General features: G+C 40.6%; 1 protein-coding gene across 2 annotated transcripts in view; it reads left to right on the top strand.

The window, feature by feature from the left end:
- Positions 1 to 2,249: 2,249 nt before the first annotated feature.
- RPRD1A (regulation of nuclear pre-mRNA domain containing 1A) overlaps positions 2,250 to 20,906 on the top strand; it is a 45,650-nt gene continuing 26,993 nt past the window's right edge. Inside the window, exons 1-8 of one of the 2 annotated variants that reach the window (XM_075416729.1) lie at positions 2,250 to 2,584; positions 13,873 to 14,002; positions 14,706 to 14,812; positions 14,895 to 14,989; positions 15,939 to 16,065; positions 16,164 to 16,339; positions 16,502 to 16,534; positions 17,299 to 18,927. In XM_075416729.1, coding sequence (XP_075272844.1) covers positions 2,434 to 2,584; positions 13,873 to 14,002; positions 14,706 to 14,812; positions 14,895 to 14,989; positions 15,939 to 16,065; positions 16,164 to 16,339; positions 16,502 to 16,534 — 819 coding nt within the window. In that variant the 5' untranslated portion in view covers positions 2,250 to 2,433 and the 3' untranslated portion in view covers positions 17,299 to 18,927. Of the gene's footprint in view, positions 2,585 to 13,872; positions 14,003 to 14,705; positions 14,813 to 14,894; positions 14,990 to 15,938; positions 16,066 to 16,163; positions 16,340 to 16,501; positions 16,535 to 17,298; positions 18,928 to 20,906 lie in introns of those variants that run through there. The other variant, XM_075416728.1, reaches the window with a different exon arrangement.

Raw genomic sequence — 20,906 nt, 5'->3', positions numbered from 1 at the left:
AACCCCCCTGCCGAAGCAGGGTCACCTACAGCAGGCTGCACAGGACCTTGTCCAGGCGGGTCTTGAATATCTCCAGAGAAGGAGACTCCACAACCTCCCTGGGCAGCCTGTTCCAGTGCTCCGTCACCCTCAGAGGGAAGAAGTTCTTCCTCGTGTTCAGATGGAACTTCCCATGCTTCAGTTTGTGCCCATTGCCCCTTGTCCCGTCACTGGGCACCACTGAAAAGAGCTTGGCCCCATCCTCCTGACACCCACCCTTCAGATATTTATAAGCATTTATTAGGTCCCCTCGCAGCCTTCTCTTCTTCAGGCTGAAAAAGCCCAGCTCCCTCAGCTTCTCCTCGTAGGGCAGATGTTCCAGTCCCCTTATCATCCTTGTAGCCCTCCGCTGGACTCTCTCAAGTAGCTCTTCATCTTTCTTGAACTGGGGAGCCCAGAACTGGACAGAGTACTCCAGATGAGGCCTCACCAGGGCAGTGTAGAGGGGAAGGAGAACCTCCCTCGTCCTGCTGGCCACACTCTTCTTGATGCACCCCAGGATCCCATTGGCTTTCTTGGCAGCCAGGGCACACTGCTGGCTCATGGTCAACCTGTCGTCCACCAGGCCACCCAGGTCCCTCTCCACAGAGCTGCTCTCCAGCAGGTCCACCCCAAGCCTGTACTGGTGCATGAGGTTGTTCCTCCCCAGGTGCAGGACCCTGCATTTGCCTTTGTTGAACCTCATCAGGTTCCTCTCTGCCCAACTTTCCAGCCTGTCCAGGTCACGCTGAATGGCAGCACAGCCTTCCGGTGTATCTACCACACCTCCCAGTTTGGTGTCATCAGCAAACTTGCTGAGGGTACATTCTAACTCTTCATCCAGGTCGTTGATGAAGAAGTTGAACAAGACTGGGCCCAGTACTGACCCCTGGGGGACACCACTTGTTACCAGCCTCCAACTAGACTCAGCGCCGCTGATGACAACCCTCTGAGTTCTGCCATTCAGCCAGTTCTCTATCCACTTCACCAACCACTCATCCAGCCCACACTTCCTGAGCTTCCCTAGGAGGATATCATGGGAGACTGTGTTGAAAGCCTTGCTGAAGTCAAGGTAGACAAGATCCACGGCTCTCCCTTCGTCTACCCAGCCAGTCATGTCATCGTAGAAAGGTATCAGATTGGTCAGGCATGATTTCCCCTTGGTGAATCCATGCTGACTACTCCTGATAACCTTCTTTTCCTCCACTTGCTTGATGATGGCCTCCAGGATAAGCTGCTCCATCACCTTTCCCGGGATGGAGGTGAGGCTGACCGGCCTGTAGTTCCCTGGGTCCTCCTTCTTGCCCTTTTTGAAGACTGGAGTGACACTGGCCTTTCTCCAGTCCTCGGGCACCTCTCCTGTCCTCCAGGACCTCTCAAAAATGATGGAGAGTGGCTCAGCAATGACATCCGCCAGCTCCCTCAGCACTCATGGGTGCATTCCATTGGGGCCCATGGATTTGTGGACGTCCAGATCGCTTAAGCGATCCCTCACACAGTCCTCCTCGACCAAGGGAAAGTCGTCCTCTTTGTAGGCTTCTTCTCTTACCTCCGCGGCCTGGGATTCCTTCTCACTTGAATTTCTCTGTCAAAGTACTTTTGCAAAATTTTTTCTAGTTCCCCCCAAATCATCCATGTCGTAGATGATTTTGTAAATAGAATTCACATTAAAACCTCCTCATGCTCCCATCTCGCCCTCACCAATGTTTCATGTTTAAAGGGAAGATTTCACCAATAACCAAAATTAGGAAAATTGCCGGAAGACAGTCCTCTGGGGCATCTTCTCTGAATGTCAGACATGAAATAGGGACAGAACTTTGTAAAGTTTTAAAAATAAGATTATTTTTTTTCCCATAACTAGCTTTCTGCCGTTCGGTGAGGACAAACTGGATGCGTGAAAGGTTTCAAGAATACTCCGTTTTAAGGGTGGATACTTAACCGTCGCCAGGACGCCCCGAGAGTAAGGTACACGCATGTTTTCCTAATTAGCGCACGCATAATTTTAGCAAAATACTAAAAACTCTATCTGAGGAAGACATTCGCGCGGCCGGCGCTGCCTCGCCCCCGTTTCGGCGGGCCGCGCCCCGCGAGCCACGCCGAGGCTGCCGGAAGAAGCGCGAAGGCGCCGCTCGCTCCGTCCCCGCCTCGCTGTGGGCCTCTGCCGGAAGTGAGGAAAGAAGGAGACGGGGAGACAGGGAGGCGGGGCTGGGCTGGGCGGCTCTCCGGGAGGCTCGGCCGCCGCCATTTTGTTAGCGGCGGGCTGCCGCGGCGCGCGGAAGCGGCGGCCGGCGGGGCGGGAAGGGACGGCGCTCGGCTCGCCCGGCTCCTCCCCCGTTGGGGCGGAGAGGCGGGGACTGAGCGCGGCCGGGCCGGGCCGGTGGGGGCGGCGGCGGCGGGGCCGAGCGCGGCCCGGCTATGTCGGCGTTCTCGGAGGCGGCGCTGGAGCGGAAGCTGTCGGAGCTGAGCAACTCGCAGCAGAGCGTGCAGACCCTGAGCCTGTGGCTCATCCACCACCGCAAGCACTCGGCCCTCATCGTCAGCGTCTGGGAGCGGGAGCTGCGGAAAGGTGAGGCGGGTGCGGCCGCTGCCGCCGGGGGTCTTTTCCCGCCCTCGGGCGCCGGGTGGGGCCTTCCTCGGGGTGGGGGGGGCGGTAGGCGGGGGCCGCCCTCGTGTGTGCTGCTGCTGAGGGGAGGCTGGCAGGGCGGCTCGGCCTGTCGAGCCGGGGAGGGAGGGAGAGCGAGAGGGGGGCGGCCGGGCGGGCCCCGGCGGCTGGGGAGAACGGGGCTACCGGGGCAAGTGTCTCGATTTCCCCATGACTGTGGGCGGGGAGGTGCTTCTCTTCCCTCTCTTTTTCTCCACTCCCCCGGCTCCTCGCTTCTCCTCCCTCCCCCATTCCCCTTCCCTTCCTCAGGGAAATGCCTCTGAGGAGGCTGCTTCTCGTGTTCTACTCCCCTTCTTTGTAGAAGGAGAGAGGAAAGTGGGAAAAGGGAAGGAAGGCGGTAAGCATGGGGTTTAGGGCTTTTTGGTTTAATACTGGTGGTTACGGCTCTTACAAGACGACCCTTTCATCGTCTATAACGATGGTTAGCTGTGATACTGTTTGAGGTTTCCTGGCACAGTGGCTTTGTCCACTTGTGCCAGCAACCGTTCTTGCAGGGCAACTGGGCATGGGAATACTCTAGGGGAAGAGCAAGTTAATGTGTCCAAAGTGTTTCTTACTTTGTTTTTTTGCCAAACAGTTAATACCGATGTTAGCATAATAAAGGCGTGTATTTCTTTAGCTGTATTGAGTATTTCATGTTGAGTGTGGACATTAGGATTCTTACATGGCTTTCCTTTAAACAGGAAGGATCTGGGAGCTGTAAGTAGTGGTTCAGGGACTGAAAGGCGAAATGGCATGTGAAGGTCTATTTGACCTGACTGGAAAATAACTTAATCTGAAGTTGACTCATTTAAATAAAAGAAAAATCACTTGCTAGAACTCTGCCTTGCTCTAGGAAATGTTACTGTCTTACAATAGCTTACTTTGGAGCCCTATTAATATGTGGATCTTTAATGGCAAAAGTAGAAGGTTCAGTTTTAAAATGCAGAGGAAAAATAGCACGAAGCCATTACAGGACTTAGGAAAGAGAAACCACTTCCTTAGTTTTGCGCAGCTAAGAGGAATAGTTGACTTGCAGAAGTGATGTGTAATGGAATACAAGGATTGCGTGGCTGGATCACAACTACCTCTTGGTTAGGGGGCATAACTTCGTAGGGAATGGATTCAACCACCCTTAAAATAAAAATATTGAGTATGAAGTAATACTAAACAGTATTACAGTACAGTATAGTATGGAAATATGGTCTTATAAGCTCTTTCATGTCGCTACTGTGTTTTTAAAATATGCTTTTTGTGTGAAATGTTATCTTTTGAACTTCAAACGTGAGTTAAAATCTTTTTTTCTGTTGCCTAAAGAAAGAAGTTTTTGGTGGCATATTTCATCTTATGAAATAAACATTGTCACTATATGTTTGTTGTAAGTTTTCTTGCTTGTTCCCAAAACAAATGAATGGATCTCCCATCTTCATCGGAAACATTTCAGGTTTCTGGGCCTTCTAAACAAACAACTTGAATATCTGATGTTCTGAATGATGTCAGAAAGGTGTTTTAAACTAATTTGCACACAGCCAGAGTTTTGGTTGCTCATCTTAACATGCACAATACTAGTTCATAATAATCTAGAATATTAATAGTCAGTCCTTAACTTCAGTATTAGCATATTTTTCCTGTTATGCTATTTGACTAGTTGGAGAAATGAAATGTTTGAAACATGGACTACATGTTTGAAGGTGGCATTGAGAGGCGTGGAAAATGATCTTCTTAAGAACTCATGGAAATGCTTTGCTTTTTCTCAGCTTTCAATATCTGGCTTCCACTTTTAAGCCTGTTTTGAGGATGTAGCTCAGGGCCGTTGGATGAGCATAGCTGCTATAATTGGTTTTATCTTCTATTTTCTTGAAGTTGTCGTCCAGCTTTTGCTGCTTCAAAATAAGATTTTTCTGGTGACCTGTTTTTGGAAGCCAACTTTCAAGGGTCTGTGGAAAGCATATGATAGTCTACCTCTGGTAGGAGTAGGTTAGTTGCTTTCAAGATCCTGCACCTTTTCTTCCGGGCTTTTGGGCCTTATGTGAAGTGTTTCTTCATTTGTATCTTCCTTTACCACTTCACTTGAAGCTGGCCATAGTTAAGATACATGGGATGTATTTTAATTTTCTATCTCTGATAATAGTATCTGAGCTTCATAAATGTCAGCTTAAATTTGCCCAGTACTAACTTTTTGCTAATTGCAGCACAGAATTGTAAGGTGGTCCCTAATCCCCAAAGGGTGGATTTAGTGGTCTAAGCAGGCAGCATGTGAAAGATGAGAAAGAAAACCCATATGCTGTGGTGAAGTGACTTACGTAGAACGTCACAAAGCAGAGACATTCACAAGGAGGCCATAACAAACAGGGTAAGTTTAAGGCTCCTGACTTGTCCACCATCCAAGCTGTAGAAACATGATTTCCCTTTTACCTGAGAGGAAAATTGATCTCTCTTTGGGAAATACAGACACAAAAATTAATTTCTCTGTCTGCTGCTATTGCTAGCCATTAGTGTCCTGGAACTGAAAATTGAACTTTGCCTTTCTAAATTTTTTTTCCTTTCGTTGTGTCCCTTTTTTATTGTTATCCCTGTCTACAGACCTTCCTTCCAGCCTACTCTCTTTCAGGCTTGTGGAATGTTGTATAACCGAGTTGAACACAGTACAGTGTGATACTACTTTTTTTTTTTTCTGGATGCTTTCAGTTTTGTTAAAAGATCCATTGCGTCAGATCAGCTTGCGTGAACTTCTCTGAAGATGTCTTTAGTTATTAATGAAAACAAGTGCTAGGATCACAGCTCTTTTGTTCCTAAATGTTTGGTTCTGATTCTTTTATTTTTAAAATAGTCATTGTCTCTGTATCATGTTGGAGTAGAGGTGAAGAGACAGCTTTCCAAATGTGCATATAACTTGAGCAACATAAAATCTCAGTCCCTTTCTGTTTACTTGGATTCACTGTTGGTCTTCAGGTCCCATATTAGAGCATCTCTACAGATGATCAGTTTCATACACTTTCATCCACAGGTTTTCTACAGCTGAACTTTCATTCATTTTCTTGGTGAATTCTTGCATGTAGATGTAAACTTGGAGAATGGGCAAGTCTTTGTTGTCATTTGGAGCAGTTACGTGACATTGGATTTGTCTTGCTGAACTCCATTGCTGTTCCAGTTGTATCAAGACAGTTGATATAACTGATTACTGAAAGAGTATGCATATACGCTTTTTCCCTAATGCTACCATAGCTTTTATATGTAGTTCTTAAAATATTTGCATATAGAATTCATAGGGGCATTCTTAGAAATAGTAAAAAATTGGAGGAAAGCTAGTATAATGTATTCTAGAATTGACTGTATTGTGAAAGTACTGAAAACTCTGAAATGTCCAGACGCTCCTAGTAATTGTCACAAATATTTAAGGAAAGGATGTTGTCTTATACAACCAGTAGTTTAACGAAGTTATGATATGAAGTTGCGTATTATATACTTCAAGAGGCTGACTATAGAAACGTGCTGTTTAATGACTGACCTCCAGTACGTGCTAATGAAAAATGTATGGATGAACTGTGCCACTAGGGTGGGGCTGTGGCAGAGCTGGTGCTCTGCCTGGGATATTAATTATTCCTGATTCTGCATCTGTGCTAAACCGCTCAGGTGTCACTCCAGGTACTCCACATTTTAGTGTATGTAGTGGGTTTTTTTACTATCTATTACTGTGATTAGTGGAGAAAAGATTCTGTAGTTTGTTGACCTTTTGTTCGTTGATAAGTAAAATGATGAGAAAAGATTAATGTGATGCTTTAACTTAAATGACAACTGTAATGAAATAACAAAGATTTCTCCTGTTTTGACAGATAAGCAGAGGTCTACAATGACAACAGAACAGCCCCTTTTCCACTCTGCTGTTGGTTAAATATATTTCAAAATATTTCTGATGCTCTTTTGCTGGGAGTATCTTGTGCTGTGCTGCTGCTGAAAATCCAGCAAAATGAATAATTAGTTTTGAAATAGATGAGTTCCCTGATGGAAAGCTGATGCTGACACAAAGGAGACTATGAGGATGGTGTCACCACTCTAGGCTGCAGCCTGTGTTAGTGCTGGCTTATGCTTGTCATGAGTCTGCATTCTTTTGAATTTCGTGGTTGATTTATGGAATAAATAATTTGGTGGGGAGGTTGCTCTTTCAGTACTTAATTTGTAGTAAAAGTCTTACATGAGAATCTCGTACAGTTTGTATTTTTATTTTAGAAAACTGTGGGTTTTTTCCTTTGGTACTTGCGATATGGCAGCTTCATGATTCCTGCAAAGTAACTTGTGTGGGTTAACTTTTGTGATAATCTTGCCGTGTAACCTATTTTACAGAGGTCTTCTGATTGGGGGTTAAGGACAGTTTTGTAAAGGCTTGAAAAGCTTGCGCTGAGGAAAGTGATCCTGCTTCAGCTAGACTGCAGATGTATGAAATGTAACACTCAAAGTTGAGTAGTTAATTACTTAGTAGTCATAAGCTTACTCAGTATTTAAGTGGTTAAGCAGTACTGATTAATTAACTGTAATGTGAATCCATCACTCATTCCCAAAATGCAACTGGTGGGCCCATGAAAACTGTTTAGTTTTGTGTATCCATAAAGGGATTGACTTACAGGGTTTTTTTTAAACTAAGTAGTGGCATTACGCATACAACTTTGTTGTGTGAGCCTGCACCGTTGCGAGGCTGCTGAGAAAACCCTTAGGAACTCCCTTGAAGAGGTTCTTCAGAGATGGAGGCAGTTGAGACTTGTTTTTTGTTATTTGCAAATCAGGTGTGTTTTCTTGCATACATGTTGTCCTCCCTCATTTCAGGATTCTCTGCACTGTAACGGTTTGTTGTTTGTGTGTTCTGTTTTGAAATGAAAAAAATCAATTCCATAATTCGAAGCATCAGCCTTTATGGTGAATAGTAAGCATTTGTTCAATAGGCTCCATGTGATATTTGCTATACTGGCTTAAAATGTCTTCTGTTTAAAAGGGATAAAATAAAATTGTTAAACGTTGGAGTTTGGTAATATGGGACTTTCTAGATCAAGCTCCAGTTAGTTGTCTGTAACATCTTTTTCCTGTCAGCTCATTCTCTGTTAGCTTTCCCAGGCCTAGCTCTTTCACTTGTTAAATATTTACATCCTAGTGATATTTTAATAGTTGTCGCATTGAATCTTTATACCTAATTTCAGTTTCAGGTATCTGTTTCCTCAGAGCCTAACATGGCATCTTGTAGATTAGTCAATCTCAGAAACTGATGCTGAACACTGCCACCCAATCACTTGACCTTTTGTTTTGGTTGTCATCTGTCGCCCCACTTATGTCACACTGATTGTTGTCTTTTCTGCAGAGCTTATTCAGGTTAGCAAAGCAACCATTGTCTATCGTCCTTAAGACAGCTACAGTGGTGTAAGTACATCTGGGCAGCTACAGAGGGAGCTATGTTTTAGCGCTCAACTCTGCCAGTTTACCTGCTGTGCCAATTTATTATACTTGAACTTTTTTTTTGTTATGGGGTGGTGGAATTCATTCAGTGGTATAAGAAGCAAGGATTTTTTTCTTATTTATGGCTGTTTTCTGCAACTTCTGCGGCTGGGATGTATGCTAGTGTTTGGGTCCTCACTCTCATTCATAGCTGTAGACATTGGTGCAGTACATTTTTCTGAGGCTAGTGTCTGTCTTGGCAGTTGCTCAGTGCTGCTGAAAATTGGAAGACAAGAGTTTTAGTAGGCAAATTGAGAAGGCCTAGCAACATTGAACCTAGATTCGAAAGTTGTACTACATCTGGATTACTCTGATATTCTGTCAACTGCTTTGGAGCAGAACCACAGCCAAAAGTGGTGGAATTATATTGCCCTGCAGGTGTGAAGTGGATTTCAGGAAACAAGGTCCTGATTTAAAGCAAGTATTTTCTGTACTATGTAGTGTAGTTTTTCTGCTAAGAGAAGGAATATTTCATTGCTGGTGGTTGTAAGATTATTTTACTTAGTGGTGGTTTAGTGTCATTGGCCAATGTGATACACTTGAGAGAATAAATAGATTTTATTTTATTTAAAATAAATAAAACTCTGGCTTACTGATTTCACTGGTTAGTAGGTGTTCTTGAGGAGGCCAGTAAGATATTTAAGACAGAGGTGTTTGTGGGTACCTTCCTGCTTATTCCGGTGAATCTTCTCATCTATGCAAAAAGCGTTGGAGATCAACCAACAGCAGACAGAAGTTCAGGTGAATGTGAGTTGTTGAATCAAGTTAGAGAAATGTATTTGCTACATATATGATTTACAAAATGACCTACAGTCAGGAGCAAAAGATGAGCAGTGTAAAAATCTTTCACTTAAAATAGTCACACTTGGATTGTGTAATCCAGCCTGATTGGGTTACTCTCCAATATTAGTGTTGAAAGAATGCAGTGTGTACAAATACATATTAATTTATTTCTGTATCACTCCTGTCCTAGTATCTTACCTGTAGCTGCCTGTCTTTCATCATTCTGGTTCTGAATACTTAAGTTCAGTGTCTTGTTCCTATCCTGAAACTTGTATCCATCTTGGCATTGTACCAGCCAGGTTAGACGATGAAAGGAATTGGTTTGTTCCATGTGTTCAGGTAATTCAAGATATGCTAGGTGCAGTGCGAAGCTTCTGCAGAGTAATCATGTTGGAATGGTTTCCGTGGTTTGTGACCAACTGTCTTGCATCCCTGTGGTAATTTAATGCTGATGGCCTCTTTCCCAGCAGTAGCTGAGTGCTGTGTTCCATTTGTCTACTAGCCCCCAGAGTCAAAGTCAAGATACTTGAATGTGCAAACCTTGAACACACGTTCTGTGGGCAATCTTATTCCTTTCTTTGAAAAGGAAACACAGCAGTTCTCAAACCTTGGTAAAATTCATCAGGAGAATCAGGTGACTGTGCAGTGTTAAACACTTAGTTTGAGTTTTTTGTAACAGAATGTTAATGAATATAAGATTATTAAGTGTTTGTTGTACAACATGCCTTTTATGGATTATACTATCTTTGAATTGTCCTTTCTGGTGGTAGCCTCTCAAGTGACTTCTAACAGATACACTTTCAGTCATGTTACCAAAGATGCTGCACTTAATCAGCTTTTGTAAAAAGTCAGGTTAGCTCTCAGTGTGAAGAGTCAGTGATCCTGCACTCAAATTTCAGTGCTGCTTGACTTAAAGAAGGTGAGTTGGGTCTTGTAACAAAAAGCTTGAAAGCTTGTCACGTGTTTAAAAAGATGTCACGTAACTTCAAATGTGAAGGTATGAAGCATGTTGTCCCATGGGATTTTGGGAGAAGTGCTGACACTCGTATACTCTGCTGCATGTGTGCAGACTTACAGAATTCAAAAGCATTTGAGCCAAATCTTTATTTTAATCCATATTAGACAACTTTAGTAAAAAAGAAACTATTCAGTGCTGGTAACTGTTGTGGGATTTTAACATATTGATGATTATTTTCTCAAAACCTCTTCTTAAATGATACTTTCATTCAAGGTCAGCTGGCGTAACAGAGCTGGCCTGTAGGTTAAAGCCTGCTGTAATGTTTTTGAATGGGTCGATATTCCGTACACCTGTAGTGGGATGTAAGTGAAGTCCCTTATGCCTGTGTGTTTTTCTGTAGTGTCTTCTTGTATGCTTAAGGCAGCAAATGTCTCTCAGCCCTCAGGAAGAGGTGTAGAACAACATGAAACCAAAGGGCATCTTTCTAGCAATCTTCATGGGACCTCAATTTCCAATGCCAGGAGGTAAATGTGGAGAAGACCAGTATGGATGATTTTGCTAGCTTGGATTGCCAGAGTTAACCTCAGTGAAAATAGCGTGCTTGCTGCCTGCTAAATACTAGAGTTTCTTACACTGAAGTGGTGGCTCTTCAGTGTTAGTCCTCTGAGTATTATGGACTCAAGCATATAATGTCAGGGCATCTATATTGGTCTGGTAGAGAACCAGGAGTATCCCGGGCCAGGCTAACAAGTATACGTCCCTAAGAAGTATAGATTGCTGAAAACTAAGACTTGATAATGAGGATACTTAGTCTCTCTACCGTAGATGCCTGATTATGCTAATTGCAGGTGAAATACCATGAATACCTGCAGAGTAGTCATTGGCATTTACACGTCAGATACATTTTTGGGACAGACTTAGTTTCAGTTGCAAGGTGCCAATCCCAGTTAGTCTCACTGGGGATGCTTTAAGAGTCATCTGCTTAATATGGCCCTTAGACCAGCTGGCAGCATTGACCTGTTAAAATATTTCAGAATATTTCAGGGAGCTGCTTTGACTGCTTTGGAGGGTAAATGGTAAATCTAACTGAAATGAGCAGAAGAGTTGTGTGAACACTGCACAGAGCTTCTGAAAAGATGACTCAGTCCAACACGGATGCTTTGTTAGCGGTTTTGTGTTTGTGAGCTGTACTGTTAGTGTACCAGAGATACAGTGGGCTAGCTGCTTCTAACACTATACACTCTGACAGTATGTGCCTTTCAGATCCTTCTTTAACCTATTTTTTTTCTTTCGTTTTTTTCTGACAGTAAGAGTGCTTTTTGCTAGTAGTCTTGCTAAGCATTGAGGACACTTTTTTGTTTAAATAGTCTAATTGTTCTTTGATCCATTTTGGTGTTCTGAGGTATATCAAAGCCCAGGGCTGAAACGTTAGTGTCACTGCTACTGAAGACAGATGCTTTAAACAGATTTTTTTGTTTTTTTGTTTTTTTCCCCCAAAATGTATCTGTCTGATCTGGAATTTAATTTTGTATTGCAGACTTCAATAGTTAATTTACAGTCATAGTAGCAATAGAATACTTCAGGTTTTTTCAGCTCAGAGTTGTCAACCTCAGTTGCTAAAGGTTACTTTGCACTTTAGTCTTGTGTGTAAGGCAGAGTGGTAGAAGGCCAGTATGTAACTCCTGAAGATATATGAACTGAAAGGAACACTTCTTGAGAGTAGGCATAATTTTTAGCTTTGGAGTGTTGTGCAGAGCATTCTTAGAGCAAGAGGAATTATATTTTCCTTGACAGTATTCTTTGTGAACGTAAGAATAGACTATTAGTTAAATTTCTAACCAAAGCCACGGGTAGCTTAATGGTGTTTTCAGGACTTCTGTTCATTAAATGAGTGTCTGTTTCTGTTGAATTGTAGTAGTAAGCTGAAAAGGTAGTACTAGAGGAAATGAGCTTGAATGTGACTTTCTGTTTTTTAGCATGCTTTTTCCAAATATGGCATATTGATCCATTTACTGTAGTGAATAGGCTGCGTCTGGGCTTTGTGAGGATCAACATCACCTGACTTCATGGCACCGCATACATCTCCTGTCTTTACCAGCTCAGTTGATTTGGTTAGTTGTTGGAAATAAGGAAGTTGAGGTCTGTCACAAAGGAGTTACATCACTGAGGACTAAAACATGATTCTTTGTGAAATGGAGGGACAAGGACCTATCCTGCATGCAGTTCAGAGGATGTAGTATGGAGAAAAGTATCTTTTGAGTCCTAATTCTGGGCTAATTTAAGAAATGAAGGGGGCAGGGTCAGCTTTGGTAACTGCTAGTGAATTTTGGTGCACCCGTGAGACAAGACGTGTTTTCTGAGATTCTGTTTTTGAAGATTTCAAAGCTTTCTATGCGTCAGAATTATTATTTACCTGAAACATAGGTAGGAGATGTGTTGCTATATTGTCAGTTAGTTTTTAATATAGAAATTAAGTAGCATAAGTCTATAAAACCTACATTTTAGTTTAGCTAGATTTTGACCCAAATAGATGAATTTCTTGGGTGTTTGCCTGTAGTAATTTCACTGTTTGGAGGAGACTTTTAATCCACAGTGTGTCTGACACTTCCAAACTGATTCTTTTTTGCTATTTTTTAGTTTGCCTTAATTCTAGGATCTGGGTGCATTTCTACTTTACTGCAGGTTTTTTTTCCACTTAATCCAGAACTGCGTTGTTGGATATGTCTGTATGAGAGGATGGGAAAAAATTCAATAATCCAAGGAGAAATCCTTCAGAGGAGTTTGATAGTGCAAAATTTATTCTCAAAAACATTTCCTTAGAAGAGAAGCATATTAACATTGAATTTTCTGTTTGTATGTGAGATGGTGGTTCTGCATATTTGAGATGTTGGAGTGGAAACTTAAGAAAAACAAATCATATTGGGAACTAAGCCAAGAGTTTTAAGAAATCCTAGATTGCCTTCACTACACTGCTCCTTTCCTCCAGAGGGCAGAAAAAACTTAAATATTGTCTTTAGAGAGAAACCTTATTTTAAATTCAGAGCATACATACCGAGTCTGTGTGGTGGTAATGGATATTGAAAGTTTTTTCTGGTGTTAACACAAGGTTAGAAGTGTTACAATAAGAGTTGTAGCTCTGAGAAACCTGTTGACTAATGAAGATTAGATGAAGTGTGATTCTAAATGAAACCTAAGTAGGAACACTTAAGAAACACAGAATAGATTTTCAAAAGCAACTTGTAAATTGGATGCTTGTAATCTATTGCACGTTAATGGGAGTGATGTAAAATGCTTAAGACACTGGGAGAAGAGATACACCACAGCAACCTGAAAGTGATTTTTGAAAATATTTGCTTGATATTACAGCTGCAGGCACATGAGTGTGTTAATGATTAGGAGATGAGGGATAGGAGTATCACAGTAATATGGAGAGGTTGACTAGGGACTGACTGTTCAATTTACTCAAATACAAGAATGAGGGGTGGTTTTCAAACCGAAAGGAGGAAGTTCTTCACATGAGGAGTTGTGGATCTGTGAAGCTCCTTGTCAGAGGACTTCATGGATGTAAGAAATTTATGCAGGCTCAAAGGGAAGCTGAAGTACGTGCAAGACATCCATGAAAGCTACCAAACACATAAATCGCATCAGGCTCAGGAGAACACCTGAAAATAGTTGGGAGCTGAAGAGCACTTTGGAATATTATGGTTTTTTTCCTGTTCATTTTTGGAGATGAGGCTAGAGGGAACTTGTGTCATATTATGAAGGAAGAAGAATCTGAACAAAGAGTTACAGCAGAAGAGAGAGAAAAGCCAGTGGGTGACCGAAGTCGCTTCATGTTTTTAAATACAAAATTAGAGTGACATGTTGTAAGCAGTAATGAGAGTAGGAAAAACACATTTTAGATTTTTTGTGTTTAGTGTAACTGTTGATAAATAGGTAATAGTTGGAGGAACTAAAATTTCTAATTATTCTTGTTTATCACTCTTTTTATTAGCAAAACCAAATAGGAAGCTGACATTCCTGTACTTGGCCAATGATGTCATACAGAACAGCAAAAGGAAAGGACCAGAGTTTACAAAAGACTTTGCTCCCATAATAGTGGAGGCTTTTAAGCATGTTTCAAGGTACAGTAAACTGTTACGTGCAGTGCCCTTTGTTATATTGTATTTGAGGGGGATTTAGAGAAGTCCTCAGTTAACCTCTTCTGCCCCAGGTAGTCCTTGTGTGCTATTTCTGTACTTGAAATCTTGTTAATTTAATTTATTCAGTGTTCTTTTCATGTTGGATAGTCTTACTACTGCTGGATGAAGTTACAGAGTAAATGCATCTGCATTCAGTTCCTTTTGCCTTCGAAAGCTGTTAGCTGTGCCTTAAATTAAGACTTCTGTCTGCATTTATATGCTACAACAGTTTGATACGTTTCATTACTAGTGTTGCACGATTTGTTTTTCCCAGCAGCCATTCATCTCATTGTATGAGGATACTAGAGCCTTGATGCAGGACTATTTTTACATGGTACACAGCTGTTGAAGCAAGTTTGCGGTGTTTGTGTAATAGGGTTACAGACCTACATATTTATGGATTGAGCAAGCAAACAGAAAGAGGGAATTGGGCATTGGCTTTTTCTCTTATGTGCTTGCTGAGACATCTTGAACTCGTCTTTGCTTGCTTTTCTTTAAAACATGATTTTGTTACTTTCTGAGATTATTGGACTTCTGATAGTTTTATATTGATAAAGTGTGCCAAAGTCCTTCTGTGGAAGACAATCATATGTCAGTGCTGTACTTTTACCTAGTGCTGATTTTTTCTTTTTTTTTCTTGTAACAGTGAGTCTGATGAGAGTTGTAAGAAACACCTTGGGCGAGTGCTCTCTATCTGGGAAGAAAGGTCTGTTTATGAAAATGATGTATTAGAACAACTTAGGCAAGCTTTGTGTAAGTATTTTGTGTGTATATGAAGATTCAGTCTCTTGTTTGAAATATTATTTCTCTGACTCCTCTGTTTGGTTTCATTTAGATGGAGACAGAAAGGTGAGGAAGCGCACATATGAACAGATAAAAGTTGATGAAAATAACTGTTCACCTCGAAGTTCTCCCACTGACCCTCCACAGGTAAAAGCATGTTTATAAAATTCTGTATTTCCGTATGGTTTGATACAGAATTTTTCTTTGTTTTGAATGGTCTCTGTTTTTGTTTTTAATGAGGTGCTGTTTCTGAGCAAGTGTGTCTACACCTGAAATTTTTCTTCACAGTACTTCAGGTTACAAGTGGAGTGAAGAAGATGAGCATGCTGTAACTTTAGTCAGTTTGACACTAAACCAGAATGTATAAACTATATATCCAGCTTTGTCCACATCAGGATTTCAGCATTCGCTTTACAGCGTTTGAGGTTCTCATTCAGTTTCCAGGGTGATAGTAACACATGTATCAGAAGAAGATTGTTATCAGTTTATCAATAAAACATTTCTCAATGTCATGATCGTTGGGAAGAGTTGTCTGCCTTGTGTTGTTACGGCTTTTATAATTCTTGTGGGTTTTTTGTTATGGTACTGCCCCATCTCAAAAGGCTTTTTGTTATGGCAAGGAATGACTGTCCTCAAACAATCATAATTTAATGTGTTTCTCTGTAACAGACATCTGGGCTGCTATGAACATCAGCCCTACTTCTAAAAGAAGTGCGCTGATCTAGTCTGGTGCAATAGTGAAGCAAAACTACAAGAAAAATAATTTTTAAAATGTATAGTAAAATGAAAGATACTGTAAAATAATCACTACTGTAAAAAATAAAAGATTTGTAAGCAGTCCTATACCAAGAATTTAAATGAAAAATCTCATTTAGGAGGATGACCTTTAAAACTAGGAACACTGCTATGTTGTTATGAGAATTAATGGCTTAGTTTTGTTTTCAGTCTGAGAGGGCATAGAATGTTGCTGTAATGCTGATACCGTAAATGCCTTTAAAATTGCCATCAATTTGATTCCATAAGCTTATTGTGAAATACTGTTTTGACTAGGATCTGTTTATTTAAACTAGTTCTCCATCTTGCATGCTTTTTTCAGACCACAGATCTCATTAGAGCGTTACAAGAACTAGAAAACGCTGCCTCTGGGGATGCAGCAGTTCATCAGAGAATAGCTTCTTTGCCTATAGAGGTCCAAGATGTGTCCCTGTTAGACAGAATAACAGGTGAGGGTTGGGGATCCAGTAACTGAAATGCTGTTCTGAGAATTTAACAGTATGTGATGAAATCATGCTTTACTTGTTTTTCTCTGCTTGCCTTTTAGATAAGGAATCTGGGGAGCAACTTTCCAAAATGGTAGATGATGCATGTATGTTGCTGGCGGATTACAATGGCAGGTTGGCAGCTGAAATAGATGATAGAAAACAGCTGACTCGAATGTTGTCAGACTTTCTCCGATGTCAAAAAGAATTCCTTGCAGAAAAAGAACATAAGCTGGAAGTGCGTAATGTTTTGTTTTGGTCCATTCTTCTAAAACTTGTTCTTGCAAATGTTTTTAATTTGCCTAAACAAATTTTCTCTCCAAAGGTAAATATTTAATTGCCACAGTTAGGTCTTTGGTTCCAGCACATTTTTAACAAGATTTTTTTTTTTTTGTTCTAGTGTTCTAAATCTGTTAAACCAGCTCAACATTAGGTAATGTTACAACTGTAATCACTTCAGTGTTTATCTTTCTGTTTTTTAGCCCATTTAGTCTTCATTATATGTACAGACTTAGTTTTAGTAGTGCAGAAGTCTTATCCTGAATGGTACAAACTTAGTTGTTCATAGAGTGAATTTTTTCTTGATCTTTTTATTGTCTTAGGTATGTATTACATTGTTTAGTAGTATCCTTTTTGTGAATAGAATGATCTTTCTGGTAGTTGTAGGTTTGTGAAGCCACTTAAAGGATAAGAATTTAATTAATGGTTTCTGCGGAACTTTTTAACTTGGCTTAAACATCCATTAAACCTGGTAAAATGTAGTTTTAGGTTCTACAGCCTCTAACACAGCTGGTTAGTAGCACTTGTAGCATTAGCACCATTAGGACAGGACAAATCATTGATAAAAGAAGGATGCAGGGTGAGCAGCTCGTTATGAGCAAATGATCCCCCAAGTTCTGTTCTTCACTATTACCAGTCATCTGTTTTCCTACCACGTAATACTGTCAAGCCTCCTGTGGAACATCCCATGTATCCTAAATAAGTCCGTAGTTTCATGTCCACTGCTTCCCAAATCCCTGGTCTCAGCTATAAGACAAAGGTTCCAGGGCTAACTTGGGTGTTACAGTAATAGAACTGAAGCCACATCTTTTTGCAAGGGGAGATAGCTGAACAGTTGCAGTGGTCATTCAGATTGGTTGTGTCATTCCTAGACTACTCTTATTTCCTGACTTCCTTCCTTTGCTCTATGCCTCACAGAAAAGCAATTGATGAAGGTTCTTCCCATCCACTGTGTTTATGCTGTGGGAAGAATATCAACCAACTTCGCCTAAGACAGCTGGTGCACACAATAGTACTGTTTGCAGTAGCAACTGACCCAACTGCACAATGGAACCTGGAAGACTAAAAGATGGGAAGCCTTAAGTGTTTAAACACCTACCCTGCCTTCCAAATAGAAGTGTGTGTGTGATGTGTTTGAAGGACAAGTTCCCACAGTACCAGTGTAGGGACTGATCGTCTTGAGACACTCGCTTCTTTTTGTGGATCATTACCAGCAGATGAAGTCCTAGGATGTTGAGGTACACTGTAAGAATGTTTTTAGGCTGATCAGCGAGGTATAAATGGAGATTACTAATAAAGAACTGTGAGGCAAGATGGTGTTAACCCAAGATACTAATAAAGAGCTGTGAGCCAAGAGACTATAAAGAACAAGAACCGTAAAATCAAGCTTCTGAGCTTGTATTCAGGTGAGTAAAGTGGCTTTATGCTCACTACTAGTAGTGCTTTTTGGTTTGGGAAGCACAGGCTGATAAACATTCTGAAGTTTTGGAATATCAGGATGTGTTCATGAGATTGTCTATAGGGCCAGCTGACGTAGTTTCTCTGTTTTGTTTTGGGGTTTTAATTTTTTTAAATTATTTTTCAGAAATGGCTATTTTTTGATTTAAATATCAAATACTTGTAGCCAGATGCACTTACTTTCTGAAGCAAGGACTCTGTATTTACAGTCTTGGGAAATACCATACCTCAGATTGAGCCTTGCTTCTCATTTGAAATAGCACTGGGAAAGGGCCTGTCACCTAGTTCTTTGAGAATGTGTTTCCTGAACTGTCTGTCCCTACGTGTTGCTGCTGAAGTTTAATTTGTGGTGAAGTTAATTTGTTCTAGACAAGCTGGTGTCCTTTGTTTAGACTTCTGGCTTTTGACATTTTTTTGAGGATAACATGGTCTCTGGGTTGTAACATATCAAGTCTTCACTTCTTTCTGAGTTAGTATCACCCATCTGCGTGTCTATTGCTGAGATCCTACCTTATCGCTTTGTCAGACACCCAGCTGTGGTAAGGAACATGTAGTTGCATTCTTAGTGGAATCTAGAAATGTCACCTGCTGTTGACCTGGTTTAACAGTATTAAGAGTTTGAATTTCCAGTGAACTCTTGCTAACTTTAAGCTTTACATGGGAGCTTTAGGCCTAAATTTGCAGATCTTTCATCTTCTGAAGAAAATTTACAGGTAAGTAACTTTGAAAAAACAGTCTTTCCATGAGTACTTTTTTTAAAAATAAGAATTTCTCTAATAGTTGTTTCTAAACAGAAGTGCATGATTTCCATCAAAATCAAGGTAATGTATGCATTAAGTCTTGACAGGAAATTTTGACAAAAGATAGATAACATGAACTATCATATCTGCATTAAAAGCTAACTATCTGCTCAGTAGGTGATTTTCGTTAAGTCTACTTTGGGTAAGTAGTGCCAACTTTAACTCTTAAATTGTTTTCTTTAACATCTGTCTAGCTTCTGTTGCAGGTGGTGGACATGGACCTATCTTCTAATGATGTCACCATCCATTAGTACACACATCCTGCTAAAAATAAATTTAAGAATCAAAATCTTGTATTGTCTGTTGTTTTTGAAAACTGAAGAGGAAGAATTCTGTAACTACTTGTACCAAACCTCTATTATTTTCACCTATATTCTCACAAGCGTTACTGAGTTTATGCCTGAGATGGACAAGTATTTATCCAGTGTCATTCCTTTTTCCTGAAGATTAAAACTTTCACATGGTTGTTCCTAAAACTCAAACTAAAGTTGGTTAACTAATTCAGAAGTCCAAATGCAGAAGTTGGGGTGTCATTTGCATTGAAGCTGCCATTACCAAAAGGAAAGAGCTATGAAAACAAGACTTTCAGACTTCCAGACTTCCACTGTTAAGCTACATTCTAGTTCTTGGGTTTACGTTAACATCAGAAAAGAGAAGTGATGGATGTAGAACTTGTCCTTCACAAGCACAATACAGAACTTTGACTTTATGAATGTATGTCTATGTTACATTTTATGTAGGTAGCAGAGATGTATTTTGTAATTGCCCTTATGCCCCTTTAGAGCCCCCCCCCGCCAAGTTTAGGATAGTCCTGAAGAGCATTTTCCCTTCACTTTTGTAAGTTTTAAAGTAGTATAAATATTTAAGGTTCAGTGTACTGTAGCTGTATATAGAAACTTGTGTAGGATTCATAGGTAGATGTGATTCTGTCTGTTAGAGAAAATGGAACTTTTTTGCAGAAAGGCTTTTGTAGGAACCCTTTTTTCTCGGAACTTTGAGGGCTAATACCATTTCTTTCCTGTTTTCAGCTGCTTCAGCTGACTCTCCCCTCTCTGCTTCCTCATTGTTTCCCCCTCCTACATCGCTGCTCATTCCCTAGTTTTTGAACGGAAATGTTGGTTGATCCATTGAGCTTACTGAAGGCTCATGAAAAACTTTTTATGTTATGGAGGAACAGAGAATTACGTATACATAAATTAATATCCAAGTACGCTAATCTCCTTGTGATAAAGACTTTCCTGTAGACATTCTAGATTTAATGTGGCCTTAAAAATACAGGGATGACGTGAGCAAGAGAAGTGCTTGATTTACTGTTTTTTTCATATTGCTTTGCTTCTGCCCTTTCCACAATCTCATTGATTACAGAGTAAATACTCTTACTAAATTTGAAATAAAGGCTTTGATACTCAAAATCTTACCACACTTATTAACAAGTGTGAGCAGGGGATCATATGACCTTTTTCTAGAAAAAGACATCCTTCGATCACCTTCATTTTGATGTTATGGAAAAACATGGCATGACTACAGTTTCCATACACTGGATGACCCAGTTTCTTACATAGTGTTTCTATCAACTTAACCCAATTTAAATTGGGGAACATTCTTATCACTAAATCCAAATTTTTATGAAGGAAATGCTACTCTGGGAGGCCTGTTGTGTTTTAGCAGCTTGCATTTGACTAAGACACTTTTATTGATGATATTGCTGTCATGCGTTCCTGATTTTCTACAGCTGTATAAACAATATTCATATCCTTACACTCACACATCTGGTTAGAATTGTTTGTGGTTTCCTAGCATGTTGACAGTACTGTATGTTCAGTGCACTTTTATTTCATGATTGAGCTCTATGGCTCAGTACAGCTTGGTTTGTCTTCCTGAAGGGTTTAATTTTGTCATAGGACTTTATGGGTAAATGGCAAGCAGTTAGTTATCCTAGTTGTAGCTCTGGAGTCAAAGGCATTTTTTTTTCCTTCAGTTCTAGCTTAATGGTTTCAAATGCAAACAAAAATACTAAGCAAAGAATTTAGGAATGGTAGTGGTATATAGGCCTCTTGCGTTTAGGTTTTATTTCTCAGTGCAAAACTGTATTGATACTATTGTCTACGGTTTCCCTCCACCATGGCCTTCATGTTATCACAGGGTGTAGTGCTTGCAGGTTGGGTTTTTTTGGGTTGGGTCTTTTTTTTTTTTAGACCCCTTATATTTATCTAGTACCTTTATATGCCACCCTTTCTTTGTGTGCCAAAAGGACTTAGGGTAATACAT

Source organism: Opisthocomus hoazin, chromosome 3 (assembly GCF_030867145.1).
Source record: "Opisthocomus hoazin isolate bOpiHoa1 chromosome 3, bOpiHoa1.hap1, whole genome shotgun sequence".
Lineage (NCBI taxonomy): Eukaryota > Metazoa > Chordata > Aves > Opisthocomiformes > Opisthocomidae > Opisthocomus > Opisthocomus hoazin.
Note: the sequence above shows the minus strand (reverse complement) of the source record. Positions and strands in the feature narration are given on the sequence as shown.